Source organism: Danio rerio, chromosome 6 (genome assembly GCF_049306965.1).
Source record: "Danio rerio strain Tuebingen ecotype United States chromosome 6, GRCz12tu, whole genome shotgun sequence".
Lineage (NCBI taxonomy): Eukaryota > Metazoa > Chordata > Actinopteri > Cypriniformes > Danionidae > Danio > Danio rerio.
Window position 1 is genome coordinate 30,097,665 of NC_133181.1, and position 18,767 is coordinate 30,116,431.

At 35.2% G+C, this 18,767-nt stretch overlaps 2 protein-coding genes across 3 annotated transcripts in view; both read left to right on the forward strand.

Annotated features, from left to right (window-relative positions):
* ryk (receptor like tyrosine kinase) overlaps positions 1-6,130 on the forward strand; it is a 96,671-nt gene extending 90,541 nt beyond the window's left edge. For both annotated transcript variants that reach the window (XM_005165931.6, NM_001083826.1), the window contains 2 exon segments: positions 4,236-4,372; positions 5,029-6,130. In XM_005165931.6, the coding sequence (XP_005165988.1) occupies positions 4,236-4,372; positions 5,029-5,140 (249 nt within the window). In that variant the 3' untranslated portion in view covers positions 5,141-6,130.
* Positions 6,131-11,526: 5,396 nt separating this feature from the next.
* slco2a1 (solute carrier organic anion transporter family, member 2A1) overlaps positions 11,527-18,767 on the forward strand; it is a 40,958-nt gene continuing 33,717 nt past the window's right edge. The window contains 1 exon segment of the mRNA NM_001089582.1: positions 11,527-11,633. Coding sequence (NP_001083051.1) covers positions 11,574-11,633 — 60 coding nt within the window. The 5' untranslated portion in view covers positions 11,527-11,573.

Genomic DNA, 18,767 nt, shown 5'->3' on the forward strand with positions numbered 1-18,767 from the left:
ATGGAGGTCGGAGCCAGTTTCAAGTGGATGGGACTTGAGCTCCAAATGAGTGGGCCTTCGAGCTCCAAAAGAGCTGTACAATCCTGTATTTTTTTTATTGATTTTATGTCTTGTACATGATACTGAGTCTAATACTGTGCTTTATGAATGTCTACCCCAACCCTAAACCTAACCTCACAGTAACCTGATAACCTGACCTCCCACTTGGAGGTCACCCAATCTACTTGCAGTGTAATCCCTCCCACTTGGAGGTCTCCAGGCTGCTGCAATAACTTCTTGTAAAAATTGAAGGATTCTCAACTTTGTCATGTCGCATGACACACTCACCTGGTAGCCAACGTTCGCTCTCCGTTGAAATGAACAGTCCCTTGTCGCTTTACCCCTGCGACTGACTCATAGTGTGAATGAGGCTTAAGATTGTACCGAAATGTAATTTTCTCAAAAAATACTATCATTATTTTTTTTGTAATACAGCCTATAATTGTGTTACTTGACCACCACTACAGGTGTATGTCTCAATATATCTGGTAAGCAGGAGCATATTTTTCAGAAAGTTATGTTATTGTTAGTAGAAAGCATCTAGGGAACAGAAGCACGCTTATTCAATATCACTGGAAAAAGTAGCGGACACTGAAATGTATGCGGTTTACTAGGCTGTTATGCCTATTCAGAGTAGAAATACTCAGAACTCTTGTGTTTAGTAATTTCAATAAACTAACGGGTAACGCTTTATTTTGATGGTCCATTTGAGTATTAGTAGACTGTCTGCTAAATATCTGTTGATACTGCTCCTTCAACAGACATTTAACTGACTATAAGAAACTTTGCAAGTACATGTCAACTTACACTTACCCTAACCCCAACCTTCTTATAATCTAATGAGAATATATATATATATATATATATATATATATATATATATATATATATATATATATATATATATATATATATTTAAAGAGTCAAAATGACTGCTTCTGTAGTTGTAGTGTTAAAATATATTTCTATTTCTGTTGTATGGTTTTTTAACCAAAGAGTTCGGGATTAATAACAGAGTTATTATTATTTTTTATTTATTTCAAATGTATCCTTTTACATTTAAGAAATGGTCATAGTACACCCCTGGCATATTTTCCTGAGAAAAGCAAATAAGGGAGAAAAGTGTGTGTGTGTGTGTGTGTGTGTGTGTGTGTGTGTGTTGTGTTTGACTGGAACGGTGTATTTTGTGGCAACACACTCAGCGTTCCCGTTCATCTCACTGAAAATGCCAAGGAAACAACCCACCCTAGACAGCCAGGAAGTACTGAAGCCGCCTGTCCGTCTCATAAATGACACACCGGTCCAAAACCTGTCAGCGATCTGACCTCTGCATCCCTTTAAACTAACAGAACAATAGTGGCTGGTGCTGCCATCATGCCAGGAACACTTATTAAGATTCTGTTTATCATAGTACAATGGAAGCTGGTGATGAGCAGTGGCCTGGTATGGAAATTTACTCTTGTTTACTGGGATACGCTGGAGATTTGTTAACCGTAAAGGACTGGTAGTGCAGGATACATCCCACCCACTGAGACATATAAGAGAAAATGTCAGCTCACCAGTGGATGTCAACTTTGATCTGTGTCCTATTCTCTTTTAATAGCTTCTCCTCAAACACAAAAAACACATCAGCGCTGCAGACAACATCCTCTTATGTGTTAAGACGCCTGTCGGTTTTTAAATGTGTGGAAAGAATGATAGGTAGGATTGTCTTTTAATGAATGGGGAGGATTCGTTTCAAGTGTCTTCTGCCGTCAAGTGTGTGTTGGCCTCAAGCCCTAACCAGGTTTTACAGCTCTTTTTACCGTTTTGTGTTTTCCAACATCTCGCTGAAGGCAAGACGCATACACAACTGTTTATAAAGTCAACTTGGTGTACTCCAAATAATGCAACTTGTTTATAGTTGTGGTATTTTTATATTCAGAATTACAAACTGACATCTAATCAACTTGATTGACTTGAGCTTTGTTTATAACAAGAGCTGCAAAATGTACACAATAGTTTATTTCACGGTTAATGATGTTGAACAAACATCTTGATGCATGCTAAACGAGCATGAATGCTTATTTATTTGATTTGAAGCCTCTTAAATGTCTCTGTGAACAAGCCACGATTGTGTCCAAAAGCGAGGGAATAAATCCAGATTTCCTACTTTTGTTTTAGCGGAATGCTTTGTTTCCAGAATGCCGCTGATGTCATTAAAATGTCCTAAAGAGGACTTTGTGGCTCAAGCAGGAGTGTTTTACATCATTCATGAATTTCTCTTTTCTTCTTTTTTTATTTTATGGTACACACTTGCTTTTAGATTTCTGATACAGATTAGCCTGTAATCTCTTGCACACACACACTCACATACACTGAATCACTTGCATATTTTAATGGGATTTATTTTAGTTTTTAGTTGTGCATTAGAAATGTTTATACATTAATATGAATATAACATTTGCATACTTGTGTTTCAACTTTGTATGTAAATGTATTGCTTAAAAAACAGGTTTATAGTATAGTAAAAGTTTTCTTTTTAAATTTGCATTTTTCAGCCTCCAATATCTTTGTTCAGTTATTTCATTTTAAAGGCAATGCAAAAAACGTATTTTTTTGCCATAAGTATAAATATTTCCCAAATGATGTTTAACAGAGCAAGGACATTTTCACAGTATGTCTGATACTATTTTTTTCTTCTGGAGAAAGTCTTATTTGTTTTATTTCAGCTAGAATAAAAGCAGTTTTTAATTTTCGTCCTATCTGTTTTACGTCCTCTGAAGATCAACAGGTAATTAAAAAAAAGCATCTGGCAAGGGTTTAAATCTCCTAAAATGTCTGGGATTTGGCTTTCGCATTCACTTTCTAAATTTGCTGCTGATTTGTATGCGTTTTTGTGTTACCTTTTCATTTAAGCCTATTTTCACTTGGCTTCACATCGGACAGCACACGCACAGCCATGAGAGAAACACTAAATAATTCATTCTTTAATAAACAACTCAGAAAAACTTTATTATATACTCTGAGAAGACAAAATGACATCTATGCTGGTTGCAGCATATTTGTACAGCATTATAAATGGTTAATTAACTAATTTGCCTTATTTAAATAAGCTACACTTTTAATTCTTGTAATTATTATAATTTTTAGTAATATTGTCTGTTTTTATTACTTTTTTTCTGTTATTTATTTCTCATCTGCTGTATATTTCATTAATTTGATGATGTTAATATTTTACTATCTTTATGCATATCTAAAATGCTTTTGGCAATACAAAATGTCATGCCACTAAAGCAACTTGAACTTCAGAGAGACTTTTTTACCTGTCAGTGGGTGCACATGGTTCCTAAATAGCATCAAATTCTTAAAAAATGTATTTTTAATTTCAATAGCTTTTTATATATATATAAAAGAAACAGGGTATAACTGTCATAATAAATAAAAGTTAAAAGTTAAAAATCACATGGGCGACACGGTGGCTCAGTGGTTAGCACTGTCGCCTTATTGGAAGTAGGTCGCTAGGTTGAGTTCCGGCTGGGTCAGTTGGTATTTCTGTGTGGAGTTTGCATGTTCTCCTCGTGTTTGCCTGGATTTTTTACTGGTGCTCTGGTTTCCCCCACAGTCCAAACACATGCAGTATAGGTGAATTGAATAAGGTAAATCGGCCGTAGTGTATGTGTGTAAAATAGTATGGATGTTTCCCAGTACTGGATTGCAACTGGAAGGGCATGCACTGTGTAAAGCATGCTGGAAAGGTTGGCGGTTTGTTCAAAGGACTAAGCCGAAGGAAAATGAAAGAATGAAAGAATTTTTATTTTATTTTTTTATCGCATATAGTTGACTTTATGTGCTGTGGGTAAAAGGTGTGTTTATATTTTAGTGACATTTATATTGAATAATAGAAAATAGTTAAAACGCATACATTAATTCAGAAAATAAATATAACTTCTATATATATACTTATCTATATTTTCAATTTTATTTAAAGTTTGCTCATTACAAGAAACTTCCCATAAGCCCAATATAAAGATTGGAATCTTCTTATCTTCTGTGTTTATGTACAGTATAAGGACCTGTAAGCACACAACAGACTTTTTCCTAAACGTCTGCCTCGAGTGTTTACATCACTTGTTAAAGAGAGGAATCCTCTTTCTTTTTAAGTCATTGTGCCTTATTGCGCCTTGCCTGAACTCTTGTGTGATGTTTTCTTACAGTGGGCTTTCGGAGTAACTCTATGGGAGTTGATGACTTTGGGACAGACTCCTTACGTTGACATTGACCCCTTCGAGATGGCCGCCTATCTAAAAGATGGTTACAGAATAGCACAACCCATCAACTGCCCCGATGAACTGTGAGTATGACAATTTAATTTTTAACTTGGTGTGCACGTACTGGATTGCCAATTATTTTAAAATGAACAAACTATTGCATTACTGCGTGACTGGCAAGACTCCCAAAGTGTCAGTAACAGCTTTCATAAGTCTTGATTACTTTGTAAGGGAACCAACCCAACTGTTAGAAAATGAAACGGACAGATTGATCCAAGTTCAACAACTGCTGGCTGCCTGCACAATCTGACCCTTATCGGCATCCTGCAATAGCTAGGCAACCGGAGCCGTGGTGATCGAACCGGCCAGGAATTACAAAGCAACAAGTGTTGTTGACCGTGTCAGTGACCCAAACAGAGCACGATTTATTGTCTCGCGCGTGAGCACCGGAACATAGTTTAGACGACGCAGGAAAAGCTAATCAGTGTTGGATCGTAGCTTAGCACACTTTCCCTCCAGAGACCAAGCGATGAATAAGTGTTCTGCGGCTTGCCTTGTGTGTTGGAAAGCTGGAATAGAAACTGAGTGATAAGGTGATCTCAACTTTCACTCCATTGTTGCTGTCAAACGTAATCAAGACCAATACATCTTGTGGACCCAGTTATTTATTCTCTGATAAATCTGCCACAGCAAAACAAAACATAATGCTTTGTTTATATGAGGATGTTCTCCGTTTCAGATTTGCAGTGATGGCGTGTTGCTGGGCCTTGGATCCGGAAGAGAGACCAAAATTCCAGCAGCTCGTCCAATGCCTCACCGAGTTCCACGCAGCTTTGGGGGCCTACGTGTAAACTGGCCCAAACCAGCCGAGTTGTTGATCAGCACTATTCCAGAGAATAAAAGTAAACGCAGTGCCTTACTTTATACGAAACTAGCCATTTTATAAAGTGTTTGTACTTCATGCGATATGAAACGCGCTTTTGTTTTGGACGATGTAGCTTCGGAGGTCAGTATCATTTGTATATCACAGCTGTGTGAAATAACAAGGACTATTTCTGATTCTCAAACAGCCAGATTTGTTTGGAATGCTGGTTTTAGGGTGTCCACAGGAAGCTGCTGTTTCACAAAAGATGCCTCCTAACAATAGAAGTGACAAGAAACTGACCTAAAAGTTTGGAAATTTCCTTTTGGACATTTTAAAATATTGCTCGAAGTAATTTGTGCATAATATGTTTTCAGAGACTTCAGCGAGAGGAACGTATCTCCGCTGCGTTATGTCCTGCATTTATTTGTTTGTTTTTTTAGACCACTTTGTGAGAGAACAGGTCTCCACTTCCTTAAATATATACTGAAAAAAAGGCCTCATCCAGGACACGGCAATTGGTACGTAAACTAGATGTTAAACAAATGACAGCTTTTCCTTTCGGAACTAAAGATGATAGAGTCCTTACAGGTTTACCTCCTTAAATTATGAGATAGTCGTGGAGGTGTGGAGCAGTGCGTTGGGATCCTGCAAGTCAACTGGACTTTGGTACAGGGTTTTTTTTTTTCAAAATTCCTAAAGCTTTTGATGTTTGACTGTTCTGTGTCAGAACAATGCCTTCCTTGTACGTTTAAAACTGTATGAATACATGGACAAGAAAAGAAACATGAGTCACTGTGAATATTTGACATGTATGGCCTAGACACCATTCTCCAATCTTTTGTTCTGAATCTATAGGCTCTTCTTTCTATCCTTGTGATCACCGCATGTTGACTTTTTTAAAAGGTTTTTGTGTAAACTGAATTCATACCTATCGATTAAATGAGGCCTCTAAATAAAACGAGATCTCTGTGTTGGCTGTTGGTGTCTTTTGATGCATGATTTAACACTTTTAGGTGTTCATTTACATGTTTTTGAAAGTGGTACCATTATTGACTACAGAAACGTGATTTTGTTAAAAACCTGTGACATTTTAAAGGGACATTGTGACTGTTTGTCATGCTGGATTACTTGACAAACAATGTGTAAGGGAGCATAGTGTTTCTTTAATACGTTTAATCACCAACTACTAGTCTGGCATGTGTAATGCAGCTTTTGCAGACAGTTTTGTCATCTGTTCGCAAAACCTTTTAAAAAATGTAATGTTTTTTGTACCCTAAATCCATTTTTTTGACACTAGAAACTTTGTTCCACCGCGTGATGCAATGAAAGCATTTTTATTTTACTGATAAGCTGAAACCATCATTTTGTTTTGGCCTCTACTCTAGTATGATGATTTAAGTGTTGTACTTTAATGCGTAATAACATTGTGCAAATGTTTATCTAAAAAGAGCAGCCAAAAGGTCATCAGTAATTTGTGTGTCGGAGGATTACAAATTTGTACAAACTTATTTGTTCTATAATGATGGTTATTTTGTAGCTTAGTTAGCACCAGTCATTTTCCATGCATTACATAGAAGCAGGGTGCGAATTACAGGGGGGTTTCCCCTAATTAATGCTTGACCCCCCACCCCCAAAGAACATGAAAACAAAATATATGGACGAGTCTGCCCTTTAATAGTTAACAGTTTGCTCTGATCTGTATCTTAACACATATTAATAAATAAAATAATAAATAACTTCAATATACATTTTACCACCCCTAAAATCATGTTTGCACCAAAAAAAAAATTAATTATCTGCAAATCTAGGGCACCAACAACAAGGCAGCGCAAGTGTTCTTAAAACACGTTTTTTTTTTTTTTTTTATAAGGTGTTTGTAGGTGTCTGTAAATCTAGATGCATAGTTTGTATTTTATTATACATTGGCTGGCACATGGAAGTTAAACAGTAAAATAAAAAATATGTCTTTCATGGTCATCCATTAATAGGTGCAGGAAAGCACCTATTAATGGATCACAAATGTCATTGAGAACCACTTGATATTCCTCAAAACAGTGAAAACACAACTAGTTTGATTAATAAATTGTAAGTAGCTGAATTAAATATATAAAACTTGCTTACTGAGGTATATTACCAACATACCTGAAAAAAACTTGACTCCCCTGATCGCCAATGTATAATTCGTAAAATTGAATATATGATGAATGGTAAAACCAATTTATGGGTGTTAATTTTATGATAATTCTACAGTAATGCTAGCATTGTTTCAAGCTATGACTTGAGCTTCATTTATTGTTGTTTATGTCTTGCAGGGTAAAAGTTGTTTTCAGTTTTATGTTATGCTGTAATGGAAAGTTGTATTTATTATTTATTTTGAAGGCTGAAAGTGGTTAGTGTTATATTGGAATAATGGCTGGGAAAGATATATTTTCAGAGATACTTTTCTCCTCTTCGGTTGTAACATGCTTGATTGGGTGTAATACATACTAAATAATCAAAGTATTTAGAAGCCTATCTGACTACATTCCGAAGAACTTTGTCTGACAGAGACCTCTACTTTGTGTCTTCCAGATATTAAATGTATAGCTAATGTTTCTTAAGGATAGTGAATGTCTCTTGTGTACCTGACCTGAATTCTCATAACCACTCCTTTATTTATTTTCTTCATAAGATTTCAAAAGCAGGCACCATAGTGAGTGTAAACCTTTTGTACAGGTATTGTATAACAGCAAGCTTTTTTAAAAACAAGTATCTTAGATTTATGTAGTTGATCACCTGGGCCCCTGTACCATGAAGCTGGATTAGCTGGCTAGCCAGTTAAAGTTCAGTTTGCACCAATCCTGGGTTTTAGAGAAAATGAAAGCACCTTTTTTAATCCCTCTTTGTTGCCATGTTATAATGGAGCAGCTGAGCTGAGTTACCTTTATGGTACCTAAAACCCAGAATTGGTGCAAACCTCACTGAAACATCATGGTACATGCCATGCTAGGATATTTGTATTAAAAATGTCTATTATTTGCTAATTTGGGTTTAAAATATTGTTAATGTCAGCAATTTTTACCAGGCTACTAAATTGCGCTTAAATGAATGAGAAAAAAATGTCACAACACTCACCCTTATGACATTCCAAAACCAAAATACACAAATAAAGGTAATATTATTGAGGATACGTTTGTGTTGCTTGTTTGTGTGAAACAAACAAACAAAAAATAACTGGTCCTCATAAAAGCTTAAAAGTGCATCACACGACTGTATGCTGCTGTTCAATAATGTTCTTTTGAGCTTTCGCTTACCATATTTGACGTGCTCTGTAAATGCATATTTTAGTTAACATTTACAGGGTTTTTCCAGGTTTAAAATGAAACGAAGATGGTATCCTGATCGTGAAATTTATGCTATTTGAAACAAACACATTTTTCATTATTTCTTGTAATCTTATCAAGTAAATCATTCTTGTTTGAAAAAAAGACTAGCATTAAATGTTATTGAATTCATGAGCATTGCTTGAGCATCACTTAGGGTCTGATGAGAACTGTGACTGCCTGCCTGCCTGATTTTTGTCAAAAGGCAAAGGTGGTACAAAATGTGTTGTAGGCCACCTCGTAATTCTCTGCACGAAATCTCTCAATCAGATTTAAGCAGACTTCATTATATTACATTTCATTATATCAGAATATCTTCTATTTTTACAGTCGTAGCTGTTTGGAAAGGGACAAGTAATCGTTAACATTTAAAAATAAAAGATTTGAAAAAAAAAAAAGAATATCACAGTTCACAAAGTTTCTTTCTTGTTGAGCAAATTTTTTTTTTGCCAATGTTGGCAAGCAGCAGCAGCAGTTGACTTCAATAATATTTTTTGTACATACTATAGATGTCAATGGCTACTTTTTCCTAACATTATTCATAATGTATTGTTTTGTGTTCAACGGTATAAAGAAATTTATGAAAGATTAGAACCACTTGAGTGTGTGTAAATGGTAAGGAATCTTTCATTGTTGAGTAAAACTATCCCTTTATTACAACTAATATTCTAAATCACAAAAAAAAGTATAAGAAATTATGGAGCCCAGGCAACATTGGCCCTCACTGAATTATTTTTATGGAATTATTGTAATCGTAAAATATTAACACACACATTTACTTATTCATTCATTCATTTTGCGTCAGCTTAGCCCCTTTATTCATCAGGGGTCACCACAGTGGAATGAACCGCCAACTTATCCAGCATATGTTTTACACAGCGGATGCCCTTCTAGCTGTAACAAAATACTGGAAAACATCCATACACACTCATTTACACACACACACACACACACACACACACACACACATAATCTATGGCCAATTTAGTTTATTCAATTCACCTGTACCGCATGTCTTTGGACTGTGGGGGAAACCCACACGAACACATGCAAACTCCACACAGAAATGCCAACTGGCCCAGCCATAACTAACTAACTAGATCAATCGATCGAGTTCCACATTTAAAAAAAAAAAAGTACTTGTTTGGAACTACATTAGGAGGTAAATATCAACTTTTGTTTTCTGTAAACTATGCTTTTAAGAGAACCACTCTGTCATAATAGCAGCCTTTGCGCACTTCTTGGAAACTTGTCAGAAAAAGAACAATGTTACAACAATTTACTACAATGAGGCATAGCATAGGTGATGTAACATTTACGGCCTCTTGAGTGAAGTCTCTTGTGCCAGACTGCAATCATTTCCAAGGACTATACAGAGCTGACAAATAGCATGAGCACAAGTTTAAAAGATTAAAAGGGAAAGGGTTCATTTAAAGAATAGTTTTCAATGTTGCATGATGTGCAGAAAATCTGTTTATGCTTTTTGTCAGGCTGTAAGACTTTGACCTGAGAGTCCAGTGCTGGGCAAGGCCTCAGGCCATGATCATCAGTATGACGCAGCAGGCATAGAGGAGGAGTATTGAACTTTGATTTGGTCATAACTGCTCTTTAAGGTTCAGTTACGTATGTGCTCACAGAGCCTTGCAGCATTTACCTTCAGAGCTTTCAATGTGCTTTGCAATGTCTTTGTAAATCACTCATGCTGTCAGAGTCTGTCTGTAATATCTGCGAAATTCATTGTGTGTGACTTCAAGTGCTGTTAGAGCATGGTTTGAAGCAGTGAAACAAAAATCCTTGACTCACCGAATCATGTAAAGCTCAAATCCTTCAGAGAGAAATAAATGATCTTGGCATGCAAATGAATTTAAGCAGCCCTACTGTCAACAGTTGTCTGTACAAGCACAAATATACAGTAGGACTTTATTTTATAATAATCATACCCTTTATTTTGTCTCAGGTTTATCATCTGTACATTTTATTTAAATTAATATAAAGATGTACTGTGCAGGCTGCTACCTTCCCATATTAACAGAAGTAATCATTTACAATTTTACTTTTGCACTGATTGTAATATGAAAGATAATGCAATCTAATACACTCAGAAGTACTTTTAAATCATTTTAAAGCAATTTCTACTTGCCATTACATTAAAAATACTGTAGTGAATACTATATATTGTTTTAGAGCAGTGCTATAGTAAAGTACTTGAATTAATCTGCTGTGGTGAAACAAGTATAGTAATATAAACAAATTACCTAATTGTATAGTTTTCTACAACTAGGGTATGTACTACACAACTGATTACTGTAGTAAACATTAAAGCAAAGTGAATTTAGGTTAATTTGGACACTTTTTGCCATTAAGATAACCAAGGAAAAGTAAATTCATCGACCTGAATTTACCTTACAATATTTACTAGTATAACAGCCTATTTATAGTATAGTATTTTTATAAGTTAGCCTTTCTTTCTACATACTATACTTACTTATCAATCCAAATTACTGTAAAATAAGATATCATTTATGTAGATAACATTTGTTTTTAAAAATATGAGTAACGAAAAAACCCTATCCAGTGAGTTCAAGCCATGCGCAGAAAAGTAATAGTACTCTCTCTCTCTCTCTCTCTCTCTCTCTCTCTCTCTCTCTCTCTCTCTCTCTCTCTCTCTCTCTCTCTCTCTCTCTCTCTCTCTCTCTCTCTCTCTCTCTCTCTCTCTCCCTCTCTCTCTCTCTCTCTCTCTCTGGCATTAAACTGAACCTAGATAAATGATTTACAGTGTTTATGGTACGGGTTTGCACATGTTCCTTACCGGGAGTGGAGAAAGCCCGTGTTATAAGAAGAAATATAATCCGCTTCTGTCATTTGGAGAGAAAGATAATGATCACCAAAACAATCGCGCGTGGACTGGTGGGGCGGGGTCGACGAGTTCTGGGCGGGAACTCGTGACATCACTGATAATGGTCATATAATCCCCCATAGACGATCACCGGAGTGGAAACTTGTTTTATTCATCTTTGTAGAAACAAGCTCAACCAACTGTACCTTGCATTGGAAGACATGGACATATACGCCAAAGACATCAAGAAACCCAAGCCATCGTTGTTTTGTAACATAAAGGTAAAATTATTTTAATTATTATTAGTATTATTTTAAGTAATCTTACATTATTATCGTCTTATGATTGTTGTTGATATGTTTTGCTTGTTGATGATAATAATAATAATTCATATTAAGCTCTGAAATTAATTACCTTCTATTTTGTATTTATTTTGTCTCTGCCATGTAATATTTTAATTTTGTTTTTATTCTTTGTTTAGGCATTTTGATAGCTATATGGTTATATGCGATATATGAAATGGCAATGGTGTTGCGTTATATTTGTATTTGTTCTACCATAATTTTCACTCTCTTTGGACTTTGAACCTGAACTTTTGCTTTGAACCCTCATGAATTCCTGTAAAACGGATGTGTTTTATTTGTTCATAGTCCTTCCATAAAAAATAAATAAACATAACCCTCAAATTTGTTCATAAATAGCACTGTAAACCTTAGTTAAAACCACAAGGACACTGTGTGCCTGTTTTATAAATTATTGCTGTTTATAAATCCACTTATCTGCTTTTATGCTGATGAATATCATATTACATTTCACTGGATCAACTTCATGCTGGTTTATTTGATGTCAGCACTGATTGTTTGAGGACTAAAATGTTTAATTCCAGGCATTTGACAGCTGAAACAGGTTTTTACTGATTCTGATAGTGTCGTCTTGAAGCCGCTGTGCAGTGCAGGGATCAGCAGCTCAGGATGAGGTCCTCGACCTACAGGGGCCAGTACATCAGATGGCTTGCCAGAAGCCATGCTTAGTTGAAGTACAGCTTGAACTGCATTCATTCACGTTTTGCTCTAAGTGAATGTCTGTGGAATGTAGAGCTATTAGGCAAAAATATTGCTCTGTCACCGTGTGCGTTATAGCTGTCATGCGTGTGTGGTTAAATTTTGGAGATTTTGTTTTCGGAGAAAGATGCCTCTGACCACAGACTGCTTTGAGTTACAATGCGGTGTCAAAACTATTTCCACTTGACTTTGCCAGTGATTCAGATTTGGTTGTGATTGATAGACCTGTATCTACAAAAAATTATTTCTTCAAGCTGCATTTCAATCAAAAATGCCAAATCTAGACTGATGGTGGTATCAGATTTTCTTGTTGTGATTATATTTATATAATTATATATATATATATATATATATATATATATATATATATATATATATATATATATATATATATATATATATATATATATATATATATATATATATATATATATATATATAGACAATGGTTAAATGTTAATGACTGAGTGAAGGTCTGACTTATTACTGTTACTATGTAAATAATAGTTACAAAAATTCTACTGAATTTAGTTGTTAATGCAGTTTAATAAAACAATTTCAATATGTAATCAGATTACACATTAATAGGCAATGACAAATAAAACTAAACCCACTAAGAATAAAAAAAGTTTGAAAAAGCTTTTCATGTTTAGTTAAATGAACTATTGGAGCCTTACTGCACAGTTTTAATATACAATAGGCCATTAAATAGTCTGAATTTTCAATCGATATTCAGCATATGGTGGATCAGATAAACATGTCAAAATGTTAGTGATTGAATTATTAAAATAACTAATTACATTTCCATGCAGCACAGTGGCTCATTGGTTAGCACTGTCGATTCACAGCAAGAAGGTTGCTGGTTTGAGTTCTGCTGTGTCAGTTGGCATTTGAATGTGAAGTTTGCATGTTCTCTGTATGTTGGCGTAAGTTTCCTCCAGTGTCCCCCACAGTCCATGGACAAGCGCTATAGGTGAAGTAAATAAATTAAATTGTCTGTAGTGGCCTCTAAAGTAGAGACTAAGCTGAAAGAAAATGAACGAATGAATTACGTTTCCAAGCGTTTGGCACTGTGCAAATACAATGTGAATATTCTTAAGAAGCACTAAAAGTTTCATTAATATTTATTGATGGTATTTTGAAGTGTTCACGATATCAATTTCATACATGTTCATTATAAAAATGTTCAATTGCTGAATATCAGCATATGCCTACATGAATCTTGACCATCAATAGCTTAATGGGATAGTTACTCTTTATTGTTTTTCATTCATTCATTTTCCTTCGGCTTAATCCCTTAGGGGTCGCTACAGTGGAATGAACCACCAGTTTTTTTTTCTTTTGTTAAACACAGAAAAATAAATTTTGAAGAAAGCTGTAACCATCGACTTTCATAGTATTTTTTTTTTCCTAATATAAAAGCCAGTTGTTTTGGGTTTTCAGCTTTCTTCAGCATACAGTGCCCTCATTTGTTTTTAACATAAGAAAAAAATTAACAGAGTAAACAGTGGGTACATTTAAAATTTAAGGTGGACTATCCATTATATTTACATTCACCCAAACAATTCAAAAGTTTGTAGCAATGCTTGTAAACGCCTTACTTGATTTGAGATTGGATCTTAAATCTGAAAGTGGAGGTAGACATGACATGTTTTTCATGTCTGAAAAAAACACTTAAAGACTAAAACTACATATACCGTACATCTGTTTTATCTTTTATCAATCTGCACATATTATGGACTGATGGAGTGGAGAATTTTACTAAATATTTTGACAATTTTAAAAAACATGCTGCATTTTCACACAACGCAAACAAATTAATAAAACGCACTGCATTTTCTCACAACACCTTCAAATAGCAAAGAACACAACAGAAATGTTTCAACGGGGCTCTAAAACATGACGGATCTAGTTATTTAGGTTATGGTTACAGGCTTACAAAAGGATGTTGAAATAAACAAACAAAAAACTCACCTTTTAAAGATCACCTACAGTACAACTTCACTGAGCAATACTCACGGCACAGTGGCGTTCATTTTTGGGTCCTCTTGAAAGAGAAAATGCAGCGTGTTTTTGTAAATGTTTGCATTGTGAGTATATGCGGCGCTTTTTATTCATTTGTTTGCGTGGTGTGAAAATGCAGCACGTTTTCTAAATGTGTTTGCGTGATAACTTGAAGCAGCGTCAGCCAACAGAAATGCATATTTCTGCACCTAATCTTCATTTATTTGTGTAAATGAGTCAATCCTAAAGTTGTTCTGACCCTGTTAAATATTTAAATTCTCTCTCAGCACATACAATGAATGTGTGTAGTCCACACACACAGCACAGCATAATACAATTTTATTTTATTAGATTTTTTTTTGGATGTTGGATAAATTCAATCGCAAACCGTACGTATTCTTTAAAATGAATAAATGTATCTCTATTCTTTTCTTTTTTTTTTTTTTTGGTCGAACCCAAACTACAAGTGGGAACTCACTCTTAAATGCGCAGTGAATCTGATTGCAAAGTTTGAGTTAAATCACAATGGATTATGGATTTCAGAAATTGGTGCATTGTTCTCTTATTTCTGCTTATCAGTTTTAATTTCGCAGTCATTGGTTGGGCTTTAATTTGTGATTAGACATTTCAAAAGTTTAATCTCTGTGTTTCTAGAGTTGCTCAAATCCTCACAGCTCCAAAAAAAAGTAATGGCTGTGCCAAACACATCTTACAAACCAACCTAAAGATTGTTGCTCACCTAAGTGTTTCACACCCTCTTCAACTCTGTGTTGTGTAGCTGTGATTAATCGTTGGCAAGACCATAGAGCAAAGTGAATGCGGTTGTTTGTTATTACAATGGCAGTTTGACATATCACAGATACAGACGTGTCTAAACGTTGTGTTCTATGGAATTGCTTTTCACCCCCTTATTAGGGCACTGTGTGCGGTTGTGGTAATGTATTTCTAATGTATGAGAGCACAAGAACAGAAGCATCACACACTCTCCAATGTCAACAAAGCCAACACTGAGGATCTAAAGTTCCATGCTTCTTTTAGAAAATTCCTTCTGCTTCCAGGAGTCACACAAAAAGCTCTCAGCTTTTATTTAAACTCGCTGTGTTTGCAGTAAGGGTGTGCGAGTGCGTCAGGTATGTCTAAACTGATTGAGGATTTGTGTCAGTGAGACCAATACAGCATACCTGCACGTTTATTGGACAGGTTTTGCATATGTGTGTTTTGTTTATTGGAGTGAGTCAGGCAGTGATGACGTATGTTGCAACAAGGTGTAGAACGTGCTGTTCAGTGTTCTTAGACAGTTTGCAATCCATAAACCTATTTTCAAATGTAAGGGTGATGCAAGATTGTAAAAAAAAAAAAGGAGATGTATAAATAAATGTTCTTAAATGATAAAACCTTAAATGAAAAAATGAAAATTCTTTAATTAATTACTAAGCCGTGTGTCATTTCAATCCACTATGACAAATCTAGCTTTTTTAAGCAAAAGACAACAAGCAAAAAGAAAGCAATAAATACCAAAACAACAGTTTGAGACGGTAACCCATGCTTTTATGACTACTCGGTTAGATTACTGTAATGCACTGTATGTGGGGAGTAGCAGGTCAGCTATTGCCTGATTGTAAATGGGGCAAAATTAAATAAATAAATTAATTAATTAGTGCCAGTTAATTTTAGAAAACAGTTTTAGAATCTTTTATTTGTTTTTTAAATCTCTAAATGGTTTTGCCCCACCTTATATCTCTCAGCTGATACATCCCTATAAGCCCACTTTTTTCTCTCAGGTCAGCTGATCAGCTTCTCCTGATTGTGCCAAAAATGAAGCGTAAGCTTAGAAGGGATCGTGCTTTTGCTGTGGTAGCTTCTAGACTTTGGAATGATGTGCTGCTGCCTATTAGACAGGCCTTGTCCATGTACTCAATTAAATCAGCTCTTAAAACTCTTTTTTTTTTTTCATTGGCATTTGACACCTGATCTTAAAGGTGCAGTAGGTGATTGTCTTCAGAAACGTTTGTTGTTGTGCTGGTTGAAAGTCTCTTCACATTCCAATAGTAATGATTAAAGTAAATGATCTAAATGCATTTATATGTATTTTTATAGTTTGGGTAGGGCATAAAACTAAAAAATGTTCATCCATTTAAATAGAGTCGGGCCTACATCTCTCAAAATTCCGAAAAGTAGCTCAAACTGTCTGTCAACAAATGCAAATTTGAACAACTGCGCTGACATTTGTATGCAGCTCTGCCGACCGCTGTTTGTGCATAGACATGCTGCGCGTTCACGAGAGAGAGAGAGAGAGAGTAGCGTGCATAATCGGCAAAAACATGCTGAATCAAAACTTTTTAAAAACCTGAATCAGTATTGGAGTTACCTTTGCATGCTGGAGAAAGGATGACACCATGGCTGAATGATTTAATGTTCTGCTTTAAAACTAGTTTAGCTTCACACAAAGCAGATGTTGTTGTTACAAATGGGTTATATCTTCACAAAAGTGTTGTTCAGCCACTAAAATCTTACGGTGAAAGATTGATAAGACTATTTTCAGTTTCATAAGGAACCTTTTACAGCATTGTTGATGTAGATTTCAATTAGTTTAACAACAAAACACAAGTAAATACTATTCCGCCTAGTCTCTGCCTATTTTGTTTACTATGGAACTAAATATTCGCTCTGAAATAGCATGTCAGTTTTGCTTAGTAATGAGTGTAATTCCTGCACGCTGCCAGACAAGCACTAGTCGCTTTTAACACACGAGAGAGGGTGCTGTCATCTTTAAGGTGCGCGTGCTTCTGTTTCAGGAGGAGTGGCTCTGAACGTCAGGGGAGGGACTGTAATTCAGAGATTTATGCTTAGCTGTTAGCATTGTGGAAGATCACATACTGCACCTTTAATAACTGGTTATTTTAATGTATGGGCCTTTTGAGGTAGTTCATCTATATATTTATTTAATATTTTATTATGCTTATTTTGTTGTATATTTTCTGCACGGCACTTTGGCTCACTTCTTTGTTTGTAAAGTGTTTTATAAATAAAGTTTGACTTGGCTTGACTTGACATTTGCTCATCGTCAGAACACAAATTAAGATGGATTTCAAGAGCTCCCTCATTCTCCATATATATCAATGGTGCCGAGATGTTCAGCATCCAGAGAAGGGTGTGTATAGGGGTGATGATTTAAATTATATGAGTGCTAATTGTTGTTTATTTGCCTAATTTAAATTTGTGATGTGTTTCTTACACTAGAAAGTTCAATAACATTGTTATTTTAAAACATCCACATACGGAACCAGAAACATTGTCAAAACATTCCATGTGACTTCAGTCAATCAACTGTATTTAATTAACTGTATCCAAGACACTTTTGTGCACCAGAATTCTGTAAAAATGACTTTTTGCTCATATCTTTAGCATCAGATCATGGTGCATGTTTAGTATAGGAAATAACCCAGACTCATTCTGAAAATGTAGCCCTACGTACATTTCTGGGGAGCACCAAATACGTCCCCGTTTTTGTCCCAATATGTTGTACTGCCTGTAGTAAACACCCTGCACTGACCTTTTTTGGAAAAGATGATATAAACAAACTCCAAAAAAAAAATATGTTTGAACACATACAAAAACTTTGTTTGTATGATTTCAGTAGAACCACTAAAGTCACATGGAATGTATTGACAGTGTTTTTGGTTCATTTTTTGAACATCTTGGGACCGTTGCTGTCTATGGAGGATGAAGGAGCTTCTCTGACTTTATCTAAAATATCAAATATCTCAGGGGATTGAATTGACATGAGGCTGAGTAATTCATACTAATATGTAATTTTTTTGGATGAGCAAATCTCTTGATCCAGTTTATTATTCATTAATCATGAACCCAGTTTATTGATTATATGTCTCCTGCACGTGTCTAAACAGAGAGTGCTCCTTTCAAATCTGTGTCAGTCAAATTTCAGCTCGACCAATCACAGGAGCTTTGAGCATGGCTACTGTAGCAGACAGGCTGAGCCAGAAGGATTTTGGCTAGCTGTAGATTCATTAACTGAAGTGCAAGGCTTTAAAATATAATGATAGTGTCCAAATGATGTCTTTTACTAAAATGTGTAGTCGAAAATCAATGAAAGATTTGTGTAAATAAAATTAAATAATAATAATAATGAATAAAATTTGTAATTATTATTTATTATTGTGATAAAAAGCTTGAAAATGTTATTTATTTTTTTTAAGTAACACTAGTAAACTACGTATATAGTTCTCATTTGACAAACATTTATTAATGACATGCACTTTTTTGTATTGTTTTGCTTTTAACTGATTTACTTTTTGACAATTTTCATGCCTTTTTTGCATTTTTTTTCTC